Below are 22,988 nucleotides of genomic sequence, written 5' to 3'. Positions count from 1 at the left end.
AGGCTGAGGGGAGACCTTATCGCTCTCTACAACTACCTGAAAGGGGGTTGTGGCGATGAGGGTGTTGGTCTCTTCTCCCAAGTAACTAGTGATAGGACGAGAGGAAATGGCCTCAAGTTGCACCAGGGGAGGTTTAGATTGGATATTAGGAAAAATTTCTTCACTGAGAGGGTGGTCAGGCATTGGAACAGGCTGCCCAGGGAGGTGGTGGAGTCGCCATCCCTGGAAGTGTTCAAAAAACGTGTGGATGTGGCGCTTCAGGACATGGTTTAGGGGAAATGGTGGTTCTGGATTAATGGTTGGACTTGATGATCTTGAAGGTCCTTTCCAACCTAGTGATTCTGTGATTCTGTGATTCTCTGATTTTAGCTGGGGTGAGTGCTGAGGGGTGAGGCCACTGGTCTGAACAGGGACTGGCGGGTAGAAGGAGGATGTGGAGACTGCAGAGGACATGGGAGGCGAGCCTGCAGCACGTGGCTGCAGAGCCGAGGCCCTGGTGGTGGTTGGACGCAGGCCGAAGGGTGGATGAACGGCAAGGCCTGCCCCAGTTCAGCCCAGGTGAGTGTTTTGCAGGCCGTCTCTCAGGAAATGAGGTGAGCCGTGTTTTCCTTCCCACAACACTGCGTTGTCATGTCCTCCTCTCACAGACATGTCCATGTGGCCCTGCCGGCATCTTCTAAGTGAGAGTAGGGTTCTGGAGGATTTGCATGGAAGATGCGGGTCATGGCTTTTGGCAGAAGCGTCTAACGCATTGGAGAGTTGGGGTGTCATCAGTGAGGTGATCTTGTGGCACTCAAGTGATGTTTGCAGGTGCGTTGTGACAGGGAGGCTGCTATTTCCTCATCCCTGGAACACTGCTCAGGGCTTTGCAGGTGTATGAGTCGTTAGGCACTGCCCCTTCCATGGCTTTTGCTCCCTCCCTGCCTGGCTCCCAGCTCGCTATGCCTGTAGCGTACGTTCCTACGCCTGTAGGAAAGGAAGGCAGGAGGCCGGCATGGCAGAGGCAAGTCCTGCTGGGCAAACTACAGGGCAAGAAGGAAATGCACAGGCAGTGGAAGCAGGGACAGGTTTTCTGGGATGAGTACAGGGACACTTTGTGGTTCTGTAGTGATGAGGTCAGGAGGGCCAAGGCATGGCTGGAGCTGAACGTGTCAAGCGACGCACAGAACAATAAGAAGGTCTTCTACAGGTATCTCAGCCAGAAAAGGAAGGTCAAAAAAAGCGTACCCCCCTTGATGAGCAAGAGAGGTAAGCACAGATGAGGAGAAGGCTGAGGTACTCGATGACTTCTTTGCCTCACTCTTCACTGGTGGTGTCTCTTCCCACACCTCTCCAGTGGCTGGACTGCAAGACGGGACTGGAGGACCAAAGTCTGTCCCACTGTAAGAGAAGATCAGGTTTGAGGCCACCTGAGAAACCTGAACATAGAAAAGTCTATGGGACCTGATGAGATGCATCCCAGGGTCCTGCGGGAATTGGCTGATGTAGTTGCCAAACCACTCTCCATGACATTTGAAAAGTCATAGCAGTCAGGTAGAGTCCCTGGAGACTGGAAAAAGGGAAACATTGCACCCATTTTCAAAAAAGGGAGCAAGGAGGCCCCTGGGAGCTACCGACCCATCAGCCTCAGCTCTGTGCCTGGAACAGATCCTCCTAGAAGCTATGCCAAGGCACATGGAGGACAGGGAGGTGATTCGAGACAGCCAGCATGGCTGCACCAAGGGCAGATCCTGCCTGACCAACCGAATGGCCTTCTAGGATGGAGTGACCGCATCAGTGGACAAGGGAAGAGCGATGGATGTCGCCTCTCTGGACTTCTGTAAGGCCTTTGACACGGTCCCCCACAACATCCTTCTCTCCAAATTGGAGAGAGATGGATATGGTGGGTGGACTGTTGGGTGGATGAGGAATTGCTTGGATGGTCGCACCCAGAGGGTGGTGGTCAATGGCTCAATGTCCAGATGGAGATCGGTGACAAGTGGTGTCCCTCAGGGTTCCACACTGGGACAAGTACTCCTTAATTATCTTCATCCATGACATAGCCAGTGGGATCGAGTGTACCCTCAGCACGTTTGCAGACGACACCAAGCTGAGTGGTGTGGTTGACATGCCTGAGGGATGGGATCCATCGAGAGGGACCCAGGCAACGTTAAGGAATGGGCCCGTGTGAACCACATGAGGGTCAACAAGGCCAAGTGCATGGTCCTGCACCTGGGTCGGGGCAACCGCCGGTATCAGCACAAGGCTGGGGGATGAAGGGATGGAGAGCAGCCCTGCCGAAAGGGACTTGGGAATCCTGGGGGATGAAAAGCTGCACATGAGCGGGAAATGTGCACTTGTAGCCCTGAAAGTTGCATCCAGAGCAGCGTGGCCAGCAGGGCGAGGGCTTCTGCCCCTTTGCTCTGCTCTGCTCTGCTCTGCTCTGCTCTGGTGAGATGCCCCTGCAGTGCTGCGTCCAGCTCTGGAGCACTCAGCACACGGAGATACACGGACCTGTTGGAGTGGGGCCAGAGGAGGCCACAAAAACATTCAGAGGGCTGGAACAGCTCTGCTGTGAGGACACGCTGAGGAAGTTAGGGTTATTAAGCCTGGAGCAGAGAAGGCTCCGGGGAGACCTTCTTGCAGCCTTCCCGTCCTTAAAGGGGGCTGATAAGAAAGATGGGGACAGACATTTTAGCAGGGCCTGTAGCGATAGGACAAGGGTAATGGTTTTAAACTGAAAGAGGGCAGATTTAGATTAGATGTAAGGAAGACATTTGTGACAGTGAGGGTTCTGAAACCCTGGCCCAGGTTGCCCAGAGACGTGGTAGATGCCCCAGCCCTGGAAACATTCCAGGTCAGCTTGGACGGGGCTCTGAGCAACCTGCTCTAGTTGTAGATGTTCTGGCTTATTGCAGGGGGGTTGGACTGAGTGGCCTTGAAAGGTCCCTTCCGACCCAAAGATTCCATGATTCTATGACTTGGAGGGGGAAGAGAGGCAGGGAAAATGCCCTCATTAAATAACAGACCCCCAAAAGCTGCAATCAATAAATATGTCAACAGACCCTGCACTTCTTGCCCATGCTGCACGGTGCCAGAGACACCCATGCGGGGTCCCCGCTCTTGGCCCCATCTTGCTGTGGTCTCCAGCCCAACCGCCTGGCAGTCCCCATGACACCATCTTCCCTCACAGTGGGGTCCTGGGGACACCCACACAGAGTCCCGTGTCCCCGGCCCCCTTTGCTGCCAAGACTCTGGGCAACCCATGAAGGGGCCCAGCTCACCACTCACCTTGATGTGGGGTTCTCAGTTGTCCCAAGGGTGGGCCCTTGTCGCATGGTCTGCCTGGCAGCACGACATCCATTCCACTTACGTGGCAGTCCCCAGGCCATGGTCTCACCTTGCCATTGAGTCCCCAACTGATCCCTTGACAGAGATCCTCAGCCACCTTCCCCTCTTCACTGCAGTGCTCCGCAGTGACCCATGCAGGGGGTCTGCGGACCACCATCCTCCCTGCTGCTGGGGCCCTGGACCACCTGTGCAGGGGACCCCAAGCCACCATCCCTCTGCTCTGAGGTCACAAGACGGGCGTAGCGGGCTGGCGGCAAGGCAGGGACGGACCGAATGCGATGGAAGCGGCAGCGCCTCACACCCAGTACAGCTGCCAAGACCTGACCAGCCTGCCAGGCCTGAGAGGAAAGGGGGGCCTCTCACCTGCAAACCACAGCACACGAATGTCACAGGGTGACCTCACTGACGACACCCCACCACTCCTATGCTTTGGCCACGTATGAACAATGCCCTGACATGCACTTTCCATGCAAATCCTCCCGAATACCGACTCTCACTTAAAAGCTGCCGCCAGGGCATGATAGACGTGTCCGGGAGAGGAGGACATGAAAATGGAGAGTTGTGGGAAGGAAAACCCACCCCAGCTCATTACACACGAGGCTGTGGCATGCGAGAGCTGCTTGCCGCAAAGGGCCGTCATGCGCAAAGGCTGTGTCACTTCCTCGGGCGTTTGGGGACCAGCATAAAAGCCCGCCCGGCGCCTCTCTCCCTCACACACTTCTCCTGACGCCTTCTCCTCCACGCTCAACCAGGTGAGCTTGAACCCCCTTCCCCTCCGTCTCCTGTCCTACCTGGCCTGCCTCCTCCAGAACCCTCTGCCCCCAGCCTCAGCAGCCCAGACGCCTCCCCACCGCCACGCTCCCCACTGCCCCACAACAGGCCTCCCCACTCCCTTGCCCTCCTGCAGCACTGCCCCTCGCACCCCCGCGCCCCTCCTCCTCCTCAACAGCCTCTCTTCCAGGGCCCCGCCACACCACACACATGGCCTGCTACGACCTCTGCCGCCCCTGCGGACCCACCCCGCTGGCTAACAGCTGCAACGAGCCCTGTGTCAGGCAGTGCGAGGACTCCCGCGTCGTCATCCAGCCTTCCACCGTGGTGGTCACCCTGCCAGGACCCATCCTCAGCTCCTTCCCCCAGAGCACCGCCGTCGGATCCTCCTCATCGGCTGCCGTGGGCAACGAACTCAGCTCCCAGGGAGTGCCCGTCTCCTCCGGCGGCTTCGGCTACGGCTACGGCTACGGCTTAGGAGGCCTGGGCTGCTTTAGTGGCCGAAGAGGCTGCTACCCCTGCTAAGGGCCCTCCACACCACCCCTGATGGCAACGACACACGCCCTGGAAGCCACGGCATAGCTTGAGGACGCAGCTCCGCGCTCTGGCTGCCACGTTGACCTGCCGCCCACAGCTCCTCCTCTCCAGACAGCGAGCAAGGAAGCAGGGAAGGGCCCAGCCCGGCTGCCTCAACACATGGCCCATGTACCTCCTCCTCTTCTCCCACTGCCCTCTTTGCATTCGCCCCTTCTGCCAGGTCCACTACTCTCCACTGCAAACACCTTCTCTCAAGACAAAGGCCAGCGGGGGACCTCCGCTGGGCTGCTCCCAACGCAGGGCAGGAAGACCCTGGTGCTCTGGCAAAATCTACAGCAAGCTAAGGACCTTGGCTTATGCTTGCCCTACTTGCTCCTCAGACCGCCTCCCTTCCACTCCGTGCTCCTGCCTTTTCACTCTTTTCCCTCAATAAAGATGTCCTGCATCCCAACCTGAGACGTCTCCACTTCCTTTCTTCTCCCAAGGCTCTTCCAACCTCACCCGCCACAAAGCCAGGGCTCAACACGCCACCGGGGTGGGTGGAAACGGGCCACGAGACCTCTCCTAGGACATATGCCGCCACAACCAACTGCAAGACAGGCTGGCACCTGGGGGGCTTCCAGAACGTGACGCAAGCCCATCACTGGCTCAGACAAAGCCTTTGACACGTCTGCGCTCCCCTGTGCACGCCTCTGACCAGGTCTCCCTGTGCCAGCACACGCTCGACTAACTCTCTTCCCCAGCGTGACTCCCCGGCCCTCCCAGCAAACAGAATCACAGAAGCATTTCTTTCGGCAGGAACCTCTGGAGAGCGTGAGCTTCGACCTCCCCTCCTCAAGCAGGGCCAGCTAGAGCAGCTTGTCCGGGGCCACAGCCACTCGGCTTTCCAGTACCTCCCAGGGCGCAGACTCCACTACCTCTTCCACTCTTTGACTGCCCTCACACTGAAAAGGGCTTGCCGCCTTTGCCCATGGAATTCCGTCTGTTTTCACTTGTGCCCAGGGCCTCCTGTCCTGCCCCTCATCACAAGCCTCTGGGCCCAGCCCTTCAGCCGCTTTGCAGACCACCTCCACTGGCCCCTTACGCAACCCATGCTTTCTCAGCTTGTCTACGAGCGTGTGACGACAGAGGGTGACAAAGGCTTCATTCAAGTACAGCTCAACAACTGCCACTGCTCTCCCCTCGTCCAACACCCAGTCACCTCAACGTGGAAGACACGGAGGTCGGCCAAGCACGATGTCCCCTTCGGAAATCCATGCCGACCACTTCCCATCACCTTCTTGTCCTTCTCCCCGGGCTTGATGACCTTCAAGATCATCAAGTCCAACCATTAATCCAGCGCCACCATGTCCCCTAGTACATGTCCTGAAGTGCCACATCCACACATTTTTTGAACACTCCCAGACATGGTGACTCCACCACCTCCCTGGGCAGCCTGTTCCAATGCTTGACCACCCTCTCTGTGTTGGATCCCCACAACACCCGATAGCTGCCACCCACACCCGGGAAGTCACAACAGAGACGAAGGACGCACATCAGGCCCTTCCTGGCACGTGGGTTTGCCTTCCACACTTCCTCCTCTCAAGGCACCAAGCAAGCAGGGAAGGGCCCAGCCTGGACTGCCCCGACACATGGCCCAGGTACCTCCTCCTCTTCTGCCACTTCCTTCTTTGCATCGCCCCTTCTACTGTGTCACGTACTCCCTGCTGCAAGCACATTGGCCAATGGTCGCCCTACTTGTACCTCAGACCGGCTCCCTCCCACTTGGCCCTCCTGCCTTTTCACCGTGTTTTTCCCTCAATAAATTTCTGCATCCCAGCCTGGGGCGCCTCCACGTCCTTTCTTTTCCCCAGGCTCTGCCAACTTCACCCAGCACAAAGCCGGCTCTCAAGAGGCCATTGGGTTGGTGGAAAAGGGCCACGCGGCCTCTCTTAGGAAGTGTGTCCCCAGCAACACCTCCCACTGGCACCTGGTGGGCTTGGACGTGCTAATGCACTTTCACCCGTGCCTCTGACGCAAGCTCCTCATGTGTGGGGGTTTAAGTGTGCGGGGATGTCTGGTGCCCACCAGACTGCTCCATCACTCTCCCTCCTCATTCAGAAAGGGGAGAGAAAACATAATGAAAGGTTTGTGGGTCAAGATACGGACAAGGAGCTCATGGAAGCACAGAATGGGTTGGGTTGGAAGGGCTCGTAAAGATCATTTAGTCCAACTCCCCCCAGCATGGGCAGGGACAGCTTCCACTAGATCAGAGTGCGCATCCAAGCTGGCCTTGAACACTTGCAGGGAGGGAGCATCCACAACATCTCTGGGCAGCTTTCTCCAGTGTCTCACAACCCTCATAGTAAAGAGTGTCTTCCTAATATCTCACCTCAAACTACGATCTTTCGGTCTAAAGCCATTCTCCCTCGTCCTATCACTACACACACTGTCCCTCCCCGTCTTCCCTGTAGGCACCCTTTAGCTACTGGAAGGTCGCTATAAGGTCTCTGCAGAGCCTTCCCTTCTCTAGCCTAAACAACTGCTGTAGGCTCCCCAACTCTCTCAGTCTGTCCTCAACGGGGAGGATCTCCAGCCCCTGATCATCTTTGCGGCCTCCTCTGGAAACTCTCCAACAGGTCCCCGTCGTTTTAATGCTGGGGGCCCCAGAGCTGAACACAGTACTCCAGTCTCACGAGAGCAGAGCAGAGGGGCAGAATCACCTCCCTCAACCCGCGGGCCGCGCTGCTTTTGATGCAGCCCAGGATACAATTGGCACGACCATCCACCCAATTCGTTATCCACCAATTGGTCCAAGGGATCCAAGGGATCAGGCCCAGCCAGGAAGGGTTCATGAAAGGCAGGTCCTGCTTGACCAACCTGATCTCCTTCTATGCCCAGGTGACCCGCCTAGGGGACGAGGGAAAGGCTGTGGATGTTGTCTACCTGGACTTTAGTAAAGCCTTTGACAGCATCTCCCACAGCATTCTCCTGGAGAAACTGGCAGCTCGTGGCTTAGACAGGTTTACTCTTTGCTGGGGAAAGAACTGGCTGGATGGCCGAGCCCAGAGAGTTATGGTGAGTGGCGTTACATCCGGCTGGTGGCCGGTCACAAGCGGTGTTCCCCAGGGCTGTTTTGGGGCTGGTCTTGTCCAATATCTGTATCGATGATCTGGATGAGGGAATTGAGGGCTCCCTCAGTAAGTTTGCAGAGGACACCAAGTTGGGTGGGAGTGTTGATCAGCTGGAGGGTAGCAGGTTTCTGCAGAGAGATCTGGACAGGCTGGATCGATGGGCAGAGGTCAACTGGATGAGTTTTAATAAGGCCAAGTGCCGGGTCCTGCACTTCGGCCACAACAACTCCATGCAATGCTACAGGCTTGGGGAGGAGTGGCTGGAGAGCTGCCCAGCGGAAAAGGGACCTGGGGGTGCTGGTTGACAGCCGGCTGAACATGAGCCAGCAGTGTGCCCAGGTGGCCAAGAAGGCCAACAGCGTCCTGGCCTGTATGAGGAATAGTGTGGCCAGCAGCAGCAGGGCAGTGATCGTGCCCCTGTACTCGGCACTGGTGAGGCCGCACCTCGAATCCTGTGTTCAGTGTTGGGCCCTCACTCCAAGGAGGACACTGAGGTGCTGGAACGTGTCCAGAGAAGGGCAATGAAGCTGGTGAGGGGTCTGGAGCACAAGTCTGATGAGGGGCAGCTGAGTGAACTGGGCTTGTTCAGTCTGGAGAAGAGGAGGCTGAGGGGGGACCTTATCACTCTCTACAACTACCAGAAAGGGGGTTGTGGCGACATGGGTGTTGGTCTCTTCTCCCAAATAACTAGTAACAGGACGGGAGGAAATGGCCTCAAGTTGTGCCAGGGGAGGTTTAGATTGGAGATTTGGAAAAATTTCTTCACAGAGAGGGTGGTCAAGCATTGGAACAGGCTGCCCAGGGAGGTGGTGGAGTCACCATGTATGGGAGTGTTCAAAAAATGTGTGGATGTGGCACTTCAGGACATGTACTAGGGGACATGGTGGCGCTGGATTAATGGTTGGACTTGATGATCTTGAAGGTCATCAAGCCCGGGGAGAAGGACAAGAAGGTGATGGGAAGTGGTCGGCATGGATTTCCGAAGGGGACATCGTGCTTGGCCGACCTCCGTGTCTTCCACGTTGAGGTGACTGGGTGTTGGACGAGGGGAGAGCAGTGGCAGTTGTTGAGCTGTACTTGAATGAAGCCTTTGTCACCCTCTGTCGTCACACGCTCGTAGACAAGCTGAGAAAGCATGGGTTGCGTAAGGGGCCAGTGGAGGTGGTCTGCAAAGCGGCTGAAGGGCTGGGCCCAGAGGCTTGTGATGAGGGGCAGGACAGGAGGCCCTGGGCACAAGTGAAAACAGACGGAATTCCATGGGCAAAGGCGGCAAGCCCTTTTCAGTGTGAGGGCAGTCAAAGAGTGGAAGAGGTAGTGGAGTCTGCGCCCTGGGAGGTACTGGAAAGCCGAGTGGCCGTGGCCCCGGACAAGCTGCTCTAGCTGGCCCTGCTTGAGGAGGGGAGGTCGAAGCTCACGCTCTCCAGAGGTTCCTGCCGAAAGAAATGCTTCTGTGATTCTGTTTGCTGGGAGGGCCGGGGAGTCACGCTGGGGAAGAGAGTTAGTCGAGTGTGTGCTGGCACGGGGAGACCTGGTCAGAGGCGTGCGCAGGGGAGCGCTGTCGTGTCAAAGGCTTTGTCTGAGCCAGTGATGGGCTTGCGTCACGTTCTGGAAGCCGCCCAGGTGCCAGCCGGTCTTGCAGTTGGTTGTGGCGGCATATGTCCTAGGAGAGGTCTCGTGGCCCGTTTCCACCCACCCCGGTGGTGTGTTGAGCCCTGGCTTTGTGGCGGGTGAGGTTGGAAGAGCCTTGGGAGAAGAAAGGAAGTGGAGGCGTCTCAGGTTGGGATGCAGGACATCTTTATTGAGGGAAAAGAGTGAAAAGGCAGGAGCACGGAGTGGAAGGGAGGCGGTCTGAGGAGCAAGTAGGGCAAGCATAAGCCGAGGTCCTTAGCTTGCCGTAGATGTTGCCAGAGCACCAGGGTCTTCCTGCCCTGCGTTGGGAGCAGCCCAGCGGAGGTCCCCCGCTGGCCTTTGTCTTGAGAGAAGGTGTTTGCAGTGGAGAGTAGTGGACCTGGCAGAAGGGGCGAATGCAAAGAGGGCAGCGGGAGAAGAGGAGGAGGTACATGGGCCATGTGTTGAGGCAGCCGGGCTGGGCCCTTCCCTGCTTCCTTGCTCGCTGTCTGGAGAGGAGGAGCTGTGGGCAGCAGGCCAACGTGGCAGCCAGAGCGCGGAGCTGCGTCCTCAAGCTATGCCGTGGCTTCCAGGGCGTGTGTCGTTGCCGTCAGGGGTGGTGTGGAGGGCCCTTAGCAGGGGTAGCAGCCTCTTCGGCCACTAAAGCAGCCCAGGCCTCCTAAACCGTAGCCGTAGCCGAAGCCGCCGGAGGAGACGGGCACTCCCTGGGAGCTGAGTTCGTTGCCCACGGCAGCCGATGAGGAGGATCCGACGGTGGTGCTCTGGGGGAAGGAGCTGAGGATGGGTCCTGGCAGGGTGACCAGCACGGCGGGAGGCTGGATGACGACGCGGGAGTCCTCGCACTGCCTGACACAGGGCTCGTTGCAGCTGTTAGCCAGCGGGGTGGGTCCGCAGGGGCGGCAGAGGTCGTAGCAGGCCATGTGTGTGGTGTGGCGGGGCCCTGGAAGAGAGGCTGTTGAGGAGGAGGAGGGGCGCGGGGGTGCGAGGGGCAGTGCTGCAGGAGGGCAAGGGAGTGGGGAGGCCTGTTGTGGGGCAGTGGGGAGCGTGGCGGTGGGGAGGCGTCTGGGCTGCTGAGGCTGGGGGCAGAGGGTTCTGGAGGAGGCAGGCCAGGTAGGACAGGAGACGAAGGGGAAGGGGGTTCAAGCTCACCTGGTTGAGCGTGGAGGAGAAGGCGTCAGGAGAAGTGTGTGAGGGAGAGAGGCGCCGGGCGGGCTTTTATGCTGGTCCCCAAACGCCCGAGGAAGTGACACAGCCTTTGCGCATGACGGCCCTTTGCGGCAAGCAGCTCTCGCATGCCACAGCCTCGTGTGTAATGAGCTGGGGTGTGTTTTCCTTCCCACAACTCTCCATTTTCATGTCCTCCTCTCCCGGACACGTCTATCATGCCCTGGCGGCAGCTTTTAAGTGAGAGTCGGTATTCGGAAGGATTTGCATGGAAAGTGCATGTCAGGGCATTGTTCATACGTGGCCAAAGCATAGGAGTGGTGGGGTGTCGTCAGTGAGGTCACCCTGTGACATTCGTGTGCTGTGGTTTGCAGGTGAGAGGCCCCCCTTTCCTCTCAGGCCTGGCAGGCTGGTCAGGTCTAGCTGGTCTACGGCTACGGCTTTGGAGGCCGGGGCTGCTTCAGTGGCAGAAGAGGCTGCTACCCTTGCCAAGGCCTTCTACACCACCCCTGACAGCCACCACCCAGACCCTGGAAGCCACGGTGGGGACTGATTATGCAATTCCAGCCCCTTCCTGGCACATGTGTTCACCGTCCACGGTTGCTCCTCTCAAGGCACCACGCAAGCAGGGAAGGGGTCCAGCCTGGGCTGCCTGCATACATGGCCCGTGTATCTCCTCCTCTTTGCCCACTTCCTTCTTTGCTTCGCCATTTCTGCTGTTTCCATCACTTTGTGATGCATCCAGCATCTCACAAGACAAAGGCCACTGGGAAAATCTGGTGTGCCGTTCCAGCCACAGGGCCGGAAGACCTCGAGGCTCTGGCAAAAGCTACTGCACACGAATGACCTCGGCTGGTGGCCTCCCTATTTGCACCTCAGTTTGGCGCACTCCGCCGTGGCGCTCCTGCCTTTTCACTTTTTTGCCTCAGTAAAGTTCTCCTGTATTCCAGCGTGACACGCCTGCTGTACATTTCTTCTTCTGAGGGTCTTCAACGTCACCCGGCACAAAGCCAGGGCTCAAGAGGCCATCTGCGTGGGTGCGCAGCAGTCTTGTGATCAGCCTACTTCGTGCTTGGCAAAGCCGTGACATCGCAATACAACCAGAGAGATTGCTGCCGACAACTGTGGGTGAGTGCCCCAAGGTGCCAAGAGCTCTTCTGGGAAGCATGTCACCAACAGCAGACTGGAACAAGTCTGCCTTTCAGCTCATGACATAAGCCCTTCAGTTGGCCAAACACAGGCTGGGGTACAGTAATGCTCATCTGGCCGTGCCTCTGATGCAATCTGCCCTTATCAGCACACTCTTAACCAACTTCCTTCCCAGCACCACTCTCCAACACTAACAAGAAATAGGCTGAGTGAAGGCGAAAGGAAAGCTGGAATATGCAAAAGAGACAGAAAGGAAGGAGGAAAGGAAGGAGGAGGAACAATGTGTCATTTCCCAACAGGGGTTCAGGACTGGCTTAGAATCACAGAATAGTTTGCTTTGGAAGGGACTTTTCAAGCTCATCTAGTCCAACCACCCTACCATGAGAAGGGACATCTTCAGCTAGGCAAGCCCCTGAGCGGGTTGCTCAGAGCCCCTTCCAAGCTGACCTGGAATGTTTCCAGGGCTGAGGCATCTCTCACCTCTCTGGGCAACCTGGGCCAGGGTTTCAGCACCCTCATTCTCAAAAATTTCTTCCTTAGATCTAGTCTAAATCTGCCCTCTTTTAGTTTGAAACCGTTACCCCTTGTCCTAGTGCAACAGGCCTGTGTGGTCCTGGTAGAGAAGCAGCTGAGTACGAGGCAGCAATGCAGTCTGGCGGCAAAAGAGGCCAAGCGTCTCCAGGGCAGCATTGGGAAGAGCGTTGCCAGCAGGTCGGCGGAGGTGATCTTGCTCTCTCTTCGGTGCTGGTGAGGCAGGCGCCATGTGGAGTCATGTGTGCAGCTGGGGGCTCGCCAGGGGAAGGAGGACACGGACTTAGTGGAGCGAGTCAAGTGCAGGGCCACCCAGGGAAGTGCCTGAAGGGACTGGAAGTGCTGAAGGGACTGGAGCATCCTTCCTATGAGGAGAAGCTGTGCAAGCTGGGAGGTTTTTGAGCCAGGATGCCAGGGCGCACAGGGGAGATGTCAATCCACGCATGCAAGTCCCGAGTGAGAGGGAATGAGGACAGGGGAGTCAGATTGTTCTCACCGGTGCCCACGGCCAGGGCACGAGCAAATGGAGAAAGCTGAAAAGACGTGCCCTTTCCTTGAAGAGAAGGCAACCTTTTTCCAGGGTGAGGGTGCTCAAGCAGTGGAACCGGTTGCGCAGACAGGTGTTGGCGTCTCCATCCTTGGAGCTACTGAAAACGTGACGGGACATGGTCCTGGACAGCCTGCTCGAGCTGACCCTGCTGGAGCAAGTTGGGTTGAAGTACATGGTCTCCGGAGGTTCCTTGTGCACTCAGTGATTCTGTTTGCTGTGCTTCTGCTTGCTGTGACGGCCAGAGAGTCGTGCTGGGGAAGAGAGTTGGTCAAGTGCGTGCCATCACGGGGAGCTTGCGTCAGAGGCATGGGTAGAGGCGCAGGAGCGTGCCCAAGCCTTGGTCTGGGCAAGCGAAGGGCTTGTGTCACAGGCTGGAAGCCCACTGTGCTGCTCTGTGTTATAGTTGTTGCTGGGGACATAGTTCCTAAGAGAGGCCTTGCAGACCTTTTCCCCCCACCCCGACAGCGACTTGAGCCCTGGTTTTGTGCTGGGTGAGGTTGGAAGAGCCTTGAGAGACGGAAGGAAGAGGAGGCGTCTCAGGCTGGCATGCAAGAGAACTTTATTGAGGGAAAAGAGTGAAACAGCAGGAATGCCAAGTGGAAGGGAGCCAGTCTGAGGTGCAAATAGGGCAACCATCAGCAGAGGTCCCTTGCGTGAGATGGATGTGGCCAGAGCACCGAGGTCTTCCTGCCCCGCTGTGGGAGTGGCACACCGTAGGTCTCTGGCGGTCTTTGTCTTGTGAGGAAGTGGTTGCAGCGGAGAGCAGCGGCCATGGCAGAAGGGACGATGCAAAGAAAGAAGTGGGAGGAGGAGGCACATGGGCCATGTGTGCTGGACCTGGGCTGGTCCCCTTCCCACTTGGTGCCTTGAGGAGAGGAGCCAAGAGCAGGGCGGCAGACCCATATGGCGGCAACGGCCGGAGGTGCATCCTCAAGCCATGCCGTGGCTTCCTGGATGTCGGTGGTGGCTGTCAGGGGTGTTGTCGAGGGCCCTTAGCAGGGGTAGCAGCCTCTTCGGCCACTAAAGCAGCCCAGGCCTCCTAAGCCGTAGCCGTAGCCATAGCCAAAGCCGCCAGAGGAGACGGGCACTCCCTGGGAGCTGAGGACGTTGCCCACGGCAGCCGATGAGGAGGATCCGACGGCGGTGCTCTGGGGGAAGGAGCTGAGGATGGGTCCTGGCAGGGTGACCACCACAGTGGAAGGCTGGATGACGACGCGGGAGTCCTCGCACTGCCTGACACAGGGCTCGTTGCAGCTGTTAGCCAGCGGGGTGGGTCCGCAGGGGCGGCAGAGGTCGTAGCAGGCCATGTGTGTGGTGTGGCGGGGCCCTGGAAGAGAGGCTGTTGAGGAGGAGGAGGGGCGTGGGGGTGCGAGGGGCGGTGTTGAAGAAGGGCAAGGGCGTGGGGAGGCCTGTTGTGGGGCAGTGGGGAGCGTGGCGGTGGGGAGGCGTCTGGGCTGCTGAGGCTGGGGGCAGAGGGTTCTGGAGGAGGCAGGCCAGGTAGGACAGGAGACGAAGGGGAAGGGTGTTCAAGCTCACCTGGTTGAGCGTGGAGGAGAAGGCGTCAGGAGAAGTGTGTGAGGGAGAGAGGCGCCGGGCGGGCTTTTATGCTGGTCCCCGAGGGGGCGGGGCGGCCTTTGCGCATGACGGCCTTTTGCAGCAAGCGGCTCTTGCATGCCACAGCCTGGCAGGCTGTGAGGTGGGGTGTGTTTCCCTTCCCGCAATGCTGCAATTTCATGTCCTTTGCTTGAAGACGTGTCCACGTGGGCCCTGGCGGCAGCTTTTAAGTGTGAGTATTAGAGGCCAAAGGCTTGGTGTTGATGGCACGTCAGGACAGGCCGAAGACGTGACCGGAGCGTAGGAGAGGTGGGGTGTCATCGGTGAGGTCATCCTGTGGCACTTGTGTGCTGTGGTTTGCGGGTGCGTTGTGAAGAGGGGCCCCCATTTCCTCGCAGCCCTGGCAGGCCGGTCTGGGCTTTGGAGGTGTGGCGGGCGTGAGGCGCTGCCCCTTCCATCACGTTCAGTCCCTCCCTGCCTGGCTCCCAGCTCGCTCAGGCTGTTTTGAGGCCTGGCCTTTCCCGTTGGGCGTGCTGTGTGCGTGTCTTGGTGCCCCTCTTGCTCGTAAGGTCGTAGCTGGGAGAAAGGGGGCTGCCTGCTTGGGTTATGCCCCCTTGGTGCCATCGCTGGGGGTGGTAGTGCAAGCGGGCAGAGGAGGGCTGCTTGCGAGAGCCGGCCGTGGTCGTGGCAGCCCTGGTTCAGAGCTCGCAAGCCCTGTGACGTGGGGAGTCCTGCGACGCTCCCCAAAGCCTTGTGCTGGCCCTTGCGTAGCGCAGCGCTCCCCTTAGCTGGGCCGGCACATGTGCAGCCTGGGCTGTGGCGGGACACAGTGCTTGGTGTGGATCACGTCACAAGGGCAGGTGGGTTTCTGGAGAGCCCGTGAGTGTGGCCAGAGGCAGAGGGGGAGTGGGAGCAGCAGGCAGGCAGAGGATTTGGTGAGCCAGGGCCTTTGGGGTCTTTGGGGTCTGGAGCACATGTCTTATGAGGAGCGGCTGAGGGAACTGGGGTTGTTTAGTCTGGAGAAGAGGAGGCTGAGGGGAGACCTTATCGCTCTCTACAACTACCTGAAAGGGGGTTGTGGCGATGAGGGTGTTGGTCTCTTCTCCCAAGTAACTAGTGATAGGACGAGAGGAAATGGCCTCAAGTTGCACCAGGGGAGGTTTAGATTGGATATTAGGAAAAATTTCTTCACTGAGAGGGTGGTCAGGCATTGGAACAGGCTGCCCAGGGAGGTGGTGGAGTCGCCATCCCTGGAAGTGTTCAAAAAACGTGTGGATGTGGCGCTTCAGGACATGGTTTAGGGGAAATGGTGGTTCTGGATTAATGGTTGGACTTGATGATCTTGAAGGTCCTTTCCAACCTAGTGATTCTGTGATTCTGTGATTCTCTGATTTTAGCTGGGGTGAGTGCTGAGGGGTGAGGCCACTGGTCTGAACAGGGACTGGCGGGTAGAAGGAGGATGTGGAGACTGCAGAGGACATGGGAGGCGAGCCTGCAGCACGTGGCTGCAGAGCCGAGGCCCTGGTGGTGGTTGGACGCAGGCCGAAGGGTGGATGAACGGCAAGGCCTGCCCCAGTTCAGCCCAGGTGAGTGTTTTGCAGGCCGTCTCTCAGGAAATGAGGTGAGCCGTGTTTTCCTTCCCACAACACTGCGTTGTCATGTCCTCCTCTCACAGACATGTCCATGTGGCCCTGCCGGCATCTTCTAAGTGAGAGTAGGGTTCTGGAGGATTTGCATGGAAGATGCCGGTCATGGCTTTTGGCAGAAGCGTCTAACGCATTGGAGAGTTGGGGTGTCATCAGTGAGGTGATCTTGTGGCACTCAAGTGATGTTTGCAGGTGCGTTGTGACAGGGAGGCTGCTATTTCCTCATCCCTGGAACACTGCTCAGGGCTTTGCAGGTGTATGAGTCGTTAGGCACTGCCCCTTCCATGGCTTTTGCTCCCTCCCTGCCTGGCTCCCAGCTCGCTATGCCTGTAGCGTACGTTCCTACGCCTGTAGGAAAGGAAGGCAGGAGGCCGGCATGGCAGAGGCAAGTCCTGCTGGGCAAACTACAGGGCAAGAAGGAAATGCACAGGCAGTGGAAGCAGGGACAGGTTTTCTGGGATGAGTACAGGGACACTTTGTGGTTCTGTAGTGATGAGGTCAGGAGGGCCAAGGCATGGCTGGAGCTGAACGTGTCAAGCGACGCACAGAACAATAAGAAGGTCTTCTACAGGTATCTCAGCCAGAAAAGGAAGGTCAAAAAAAGCGTACCCCCCTTGATGAGCAAGAGAGGTAAGCACAGATGAGGAGAAGGCTGAGGTACTCGATGACTTCTTTGCCTCACTCTTCACTGGTGGTGTCTCTTCCCACACCTCTCCAGTGGCTGGACTGCAAGACGGGACTGGAGGACCAAAGTCTGTCCCACTGTAAGAGAAGATCAGGTTTGAGGCCACCTGAGAAACCTGAACATAGAAAAGTCTATGGGACCTGATGAGATGCATCCCAGGGTCCTGCGGGAATTGGCTGATGTAGTTGCCAAACCACTCTCCATGACATTTGAAAAGTCATAGCAGTCAGGTAGAGTCCCTGGAGACTGGAAAAAGGGAAACATTGCACCCATTTTCAAAAAAGGGAGCAAGGAGGCCCCTGGGAGCTACCGACCCATCAGCCTCAGCTCTGTGCCTGGGAAGATCATGGAACAGATCCTCCTAGAAGCTATGCCAAGGCACATGGAGGACAGGGAGGTGATTCGAGACAGCCAGCATGGCTGCACCAAGGGCAGATCCTGCCTGACCAACCGAATGGCCTTCTAGGATGGAGTGACCGCATCAGTGGACAAGGGAAGAGCGATGGATGTCGCCTCTCTGGACTTCTGTAAGGCCTTTGACACGGTCCCCCACAACATCCTTCTCTCCAAATTGGAGAGAGATGGATATGGTGGGTGGACTGTTGGGTGGATGAGGAATTGCTTGGATGGTCGCACCCAGAGGGTGGTGGTCAATGGCTCAATGTCCAGATGGAGATCGGTGACAAGTGGTGTCCCTCAGGGTTCCACACTGGGACAAGTACTCCTTAATTATCTTCATCCATGACATAGCCAGTGGGATCGAGTGTACCCTCAGCACGTTTGCAGACGACACCAAGCTGAGTGGTGTGGTTGACATGCCTGAGGGATGGGATCCATCGAGAGGGACCCAGGCAACGTTAAGGAATGGGCCCGTGTGAACCACATGAGGGTCAACAAGGCCAAGTGCATGGTCCTGCACCTGGGTCGGGGCAACCGCCGGTATCAGCACAAGGCTGGGGGATGAAGGGATGGAGAGCAGCCCTGCCGAAAGGGACTTGGGAATCCTGGGGGATGAAAAGCTGCACATGAGCGGGAAATGTGCACTTGTAGCCCTGAAAGTTGCATCCAGAGCAGCGTGGCCAGCAGGGCGAGGGCTTCTGCCCCTTTGCTCTGCTCTGCTCTGCTCTGCTCTGCTCTGGTGAGATGCCCCTGCAGTGCTGCGTCCAGCTCTGGAGCACTCAGCACACGGAGATACACGGACCTGTTGGAGTGGGGCCAGAGGAGGCCACAAAAACATTCAGAGGGCTGGAACAGCTCTGCTGTGAGGACACGCTGAGGAAGTTAGGGTTATTAAGCCTGGAGCAGAGAAGGCTCCGGGGAGACCTTCTTGCAGCCTTCCCGTCCTTAAAGGGGGCTGATAAGAAAGATGGGGACAGACATTTTAGCAGGGCCTGTAGCGATAGGACAAGGGTAATGGTTTTAAACTGAAAGAGGGCAGATTTAGATTAGATGTAAGGAAGACATTTGTGACAGTGAGGGTTCTGAAACCCTGGCCCAGGTTGCCCAGAGACGTGGTAGATGCCCCAGCCCTGGAAACATTCCAGGTCAGCTTGGACGGGGCTCTGAGCAACCTGCTCTAGTTGTAGATGTTCTGGCTTATTGCAGGGGGGTTGGACTGAGTGGCCTTGAAAGGTCCCTTCCGACCCAAAGATTCCATGATTCTATGACTTGGAGGGGGAAGAGAGGCAGGGAAAATGCCCTCATTAAATAACAGACCCCCAAAAGCTGCAATCAATAAATATGTCAACAGACCCTGCACTTCTTGCCCATGCTGCACGGTGCCAGAGACACCCATGCGGGGTCCCCGCTCTTGGCCCCATCTTGCTGTGGTCTCCAGCCCAACCGCCTGGCAGTCCCCATGACACCATCTTCCCTCACAGTGGGGTCCTGGGGACACCCACACAGAGTCCCGTGTCCCCGGCCCCCTTTGCTGCCAAGACTCTGGGCAACCCATGAAGGGGCCCAGCTCACCACTCACCTTGATGTGGGGTTCTCAGTTGTCCCAAGGGTGGGCCCTTGTCGCATGGTCTGCCTGGCAGCACGACATCCATTCCACTTACGTGGCAGTCCCCAGGCCATGGTCTCACCTTGCCATTGAGTCCCCAACTGATCCCTTGACAGAGATCCTCAGCCACCTTCCCCTCTTCACTGCAGTGCTCCGCAGTGACCCATGCAGGGGGTCTGCGGACCACCATCCTCCCTGCTGCTGGGGCCCTGGACCACCTGTGCAGGGGACCCCAAGCCACCATCCCTCTGCTCTGAGGTCACAAGACGGGCGTAGCGGGCTGGCGGCAAGGCAGGGACAGACCGAATGCGATGGAAGCGGCAGCGCCTCACACCCAGTACAGCTGCCAAGACCTGACCAGCCTGCCAGGCCTGAGAGGAAAGGGGGGCCTCTCACCTGCAAACCACAGCACACGAATGTCACAGGGTGACCTCACTGACGACACCCCACCACTCCTATGCTTTGGCCACGTATGAACAATGCCCTGACATGCACTTTCCATGCAAATCCTCCCGAATACCGACTCTCACTTAAAAGCTGCCGCCAGGGCATGATAGACGTGTCCGGGAGAGGAGGACATGAAAATGGAGAGTTGTGGGAAGGAAAACACACCCCAGCTCATTACACACGAGGCTGTGGCATGCGAGAGCTGCTTGCCGCAAAGGGCCGTCATGCGCAAAGGCTGTGTCACTTCCTCGGGCGTTTGGGGACCAGCATAAAAGCCCGCCCGGCGCCTCTCTCCCTCACACACTTCTCCTGACGCCTTCTCCTCCACGCTCAACCAGGTGAGCTTGAACCCCCTTCCCCTCCGTCTCCTGTCCTACCTGGCCTGCCTCCTCCAGAACCCTCTGACCCCAGCCTCAGCAGCCCAGACGCCTCCCCACCGCCACGCTCCCCACTGCCCCACAACAGGCCTCCCCACTCCCTTGCCCTCCTGCAGCACTGCCCCTCGCACCCCCGCGCCCCTCCTCCTCCTCAACAGCCTCTCTTCCAGGGCCCCGCCACACCACACACATGGCCTGCTACGACCTCTGCCGCCCCTGCGGACCCACCCCGCTGGCTAACAGCTGCAACGAGCCCTGTGTCAGGCAGTGCGAGGACTCCCGCGTCGTCATCCAGCCTTCCACCGTGGTGGTCACCCTGCCAGGACCCATCCTCAGCTCCTTCCCCCAGAGCACCACCGTCGGATCCTCCTCATCGGCTGCCGTGGGCAACGAACTCAGCTCCCAGGGAGTGCCCGTCTCCTCCGGCGGCTTCGGCTACGGCTACGGCTACGGCTTAGGAGGCCTGGGCTGCTTTAGTGGCCGAAGAGGCTGCTACCCCTGCTAAGGGCCCTCCACACCACCCCTGACGGCAACGACACACGCCCTGGAAGCCACGGCATAGCTTGAGGACGCAGCTCTGCGATCTGGCTGCCACGTTGACCTGCCGCCCACAGCTCCTCCTCTCCAGACAGCGAGCAAGGAAGCAGGGAAGGGCCCAGCCCGGCTGCCTCAACACATGGCCCATGTACCTCCTCCTCTTCTCCCACTGCCCTCTTTGCATTCGCCCCTTCTGCCAGGTCCACTACTCTCCACTGCAAACACCTTCTCTCAAGACAAAGGCCAGCGGGGGACCTCCGCTGGGCTGCTCCCAACGCAGGGCAGGAAGACCCTGGTGCTCTGGCAAAATCTACGGCAAGCTAAGGACCTCGGCTTATGCTTGCCCTACTTGCTCCTCAGACCGCCTCCCTTCCACTCCGTGCTCCTGCCTTTTCACTCTTTTCCCTCAATAAAGATGTCCTGCATCCCAACCTGAGACGTCTCCACTTCCTTTCTTCTCCCAAGGCTCTTCCAACCTCACCCGCCACAAAGCCAGGGCTCAACACGCCACCGGGGTGGGTGGAAACGGGCCACGAGACCTCTCCTAGGACATATGCCGCCACAACCAACTGCAAGACAGGCTGGCACCTGGGGGGCTTCCAGAACGTGACGCAAGCCCATCACTGGCTCAGACAAAGCCTTTGACACGTCTGCGCTCCCCTGTGCACGCCTCTGACCAGGTCTCCCTGTGCCAGCACACGCTCGACTAACTCTCTTCCCCAGCGTGACTCCCCGGCCCTCCCAGCAAACAGAATCACAGAAGCATTTCTTTCGGCAGGAACCTCTGGAGAGCGTGAGCTTCGACCTCCCCTCCTCAAGCAGGGCCAGCTAGAGCAGCTTGTCCGGGGCCACGGCCACTCGGCTTTCCAGTACCTCCCAGGGCGCAGACTCCACTACCTCTTCCACTCTTTGACTGCCCTCACACTGAAAAGGGCTTGCCGCCTTTGCCCATGGAATTCCGTCTGTTTTCACTTGTGCCCAGGGCCTCCTGTCCTGCCCCTCATCACAAGCCTCTGGGCCCAGCCCTTCAGCCGCTTTGCAGACCACCTCCACTGGCCCCTTACGCAACCCATGCTTTCTCAGCTTGTCTACGAGCGTGTGACGACAGAGGGTGACAAAGGCTTCATTCAAGTACAGCTCAACAACTGCCACTGCTCTCCCCTCGTCCAACACCCAGTCACCTCAACGTGGAAGACACGGAGGTCGGCCAAGCACGATGTCCCCTTCGGAAATCCATGCCGACCACTTCCCATCACCTTCTTGTCCTTCTCCCCGGGCTTGATGACCTTCAAGATCATCAAGTCCAACCATTAATCCAGCGCCACCATGTCCCCTAGTACATGTCCTGAAGTGCCACATCCACACATTTTTTGAACACTCCCATACATGGTGACTCCACCACCTCCCTGGGCAGCCTGTTCCAATGCTTGACCACCCTCTCTGTGAAGAAATTTTTCCAAATCTCCAATCTAAACCTCCCCTGGCACAACTTGAGGCCATTTCCTCCCGTCCTGTTACTAGTTATTTGGGAGAAGAGACCAACACCCATGTCGCCACAACCCCCTTTCTGGTAGTTGTAGAGAGTGATAAGGTCCCCCCTCAGCCTCCTCTTCTCCAGACTGAACAAGCCCAGTTCACTCAGCTGCCCCTCATCAGACTTGTGCTCCAGACCCCTCACCAGCTTCATTGCCCTTCTCTGGACACGTTCCAGCACCTCAGTGTCCTCCTTGGAGTGAGGGGCCAACACTGAACACAGGATTCGAGGTGCGGCCTCACCAGTGCCGAGTACAGGGGCACGATCACTGCCCTGCTGCTGCTGGCCACACTATTCCTCATACAGGCCAGGATGCTGTTGGCCTTCTTGGCCACCTGGGCACACTGCTGGCTCATGTTCAGCCGGCTGTCAACCAGCACCCCCAGGTCCCTTTTCCGCTGGGCAGCTCTCCAGCCACTCCTCCCCAAGCCTGTAGCATTGCATGGAGTTGTTGTGGCCGAAGTGCAGGACCCGGCACTTGGCCTTATTAAAACTCATCCAGTTGACCTCTGCCCATCGATCCAGCCTGTCCAGATCTCTCTGCAGAAACCTGCTACCCTCCAGCTGATCAACACTCCCACCCAACTTGGTGTCCTCTGCAAACTTACTGAGGGAGCCCTCAATTCCCTCATCCAGATCATCGATACAGATATTGGACAAGACCAGCCCCAAAACAGCCCTGGGGAACACCGCTTGTGACCGGCCACCAGCCGGATGTAACGCCACTCACCATAACTCTCTGGGCTCGGCCATCCAGCCAGTTCTTTCCCCAGCAAAGAGTAAACCTGTCTAAGCCACGAGCTGCCAGTTTCTCCAGGAGAATGCTGTGGGAGATGCTGTCAAAGGCTTTACTAAAGTCCAGGTAGACAACATCCACAGCCTTTCCCTCGTCCCCTAGGCGGGTCACCTGGGCATAGAAGGAGATCAGGTTGGTCAAGCAGGACCTGCCTTTCATGAACCCTTCCTGGCTGGGCCTGATCCCTTGGATCCCTTGGACCAATTGGTGGATAACGAATTGGGTGGATGGTCGTGCCAATTGTATCCTGGGCTGCATCAAAAGCAGCGCGGCCCGCGGGTTGAGGGAGGTGATTCTGCCCCTCTGCTCTGCTCTCGTGAGACTGGAGTACTGTGTTCAGCTCTGGGGCCCCCAGCATTAAAACGACGGGGACCTGTTGGAGAGTTTCCAGAGGAGGCCGCAAAGATGATCAGGGGCTGGAGATCCTCCCCGTTGAGGACAGACTGAGAGAGTTGGGGAGCCTACAGCAGTTGTTTAGGCTAGAGAAGGGAAGGCTCTGCAGAGACCTTATAGCGACCTTCCAGTAGCTAAAGGGTGCCTACAGGGAAGACGGGGAGGGACAGTGTGTGTAGTGATAGGACGAGGGAGAATGGCTTTAGACCGAAAGATCGTAGTTTGAGGTGAGATATTAGG

At 57.9% G+C, this 22,988-nt stretch overlaps 4 protein-coding genes across 4 annotated transcripts; 2 read left to right on the top strand and 2 right to left on the bottom strand.

The window, feature by feature from the left end:
- The first annotated feature begins 1,707 nt into the window (after positions 1 to 1,707).
- Positions 1,708 to 4,858, top strand: LOC309417270 (feather keratin-like). The gene has a single exon (XM_082014743.1). It carries the CDS (start codon positions 4,312 to 4,314, stop codon positions 4,624 to 4,626), a length of 315 nt encoding a protein of 104 aa, XP_081870869.1. The 5' UTR covers positions 1,708 to 4,311; the 3' UTR covers positions 4,627 to 4,858.
- Positions 4,859 to 9,586: 4,728 nt separating this feature from the next.
- Positions 9,587 to 10,760, bottom strand: LOC309417840 (feather keratin-like). The gene has a single exon (XM_082015410.1). The coding sequence runs from the start codon at positions 10,298 to 10,300 to the stop codon at positions 9,992 to 9,994; it is 309 nt and encodes a 102-aa protein (XP_081871536.1). The 5' UTR covers positions 10,301 to 10,760; the 3' UTR covers positions 9,587 to 9,991.
- Positions 10,761 to 13,310: 2,550 nt separating this feature from the next.
- On the bottom strand, positions 13,311 to 14,081 carry LOC309417653 (feather keratin-like; the record flags this gene model as incomplete). Its single annotated transcript, XM_082015179.1, has 1 exon — positions 13,311 to 14,081. One exon carries the CDS (start codon positions 14,079 to 14,081, stop codon positions 13,767 to 13,769), a length of 315 nt encoding a protein of 104 aa, XP_081871305.1. The 3' UTR covers positions 13,311 to 13,766.
- Positions 14,082 to 19,620: 5,539 nt separating this feature from the next.
- LOC309417181 (feather keratin-like) lies at positions 19,621 to 21,059 on the top strand. The gene has a single exon (XM_082014632.1). The coding sequence runs from the start codon at positions 19,679 to 19,681 to the stop codon at positions 19,991 to 19,993; it is 315 nt and encodes a 104-aa protein (XP_081870758.1). The 5' UTR covers positions 19,621 to 19,678; the 3' UTR covers positions 19,994 to 21,059.
- The last annotated feature ends 1,929 nt before the right edge of the window (positions 21,060 to 22,988 follow it).

This window comes from Phaethon aethereus (assembly GCF_964289735.1).
Source record: "Phaethon aethereus genome assembly, chromosome: 2".
In the NCBI taxonomy this organism is placed as follows: domain Eukaryota; kingdom Metazoa; phylum Chordata; class Aves; order Phaethontiformes; family Phaethontidae; genus Phaethon; species Phaethon aethereus.
This window is presented reverse-complemented; position numbering and strand designations above follow the sequence as displayed.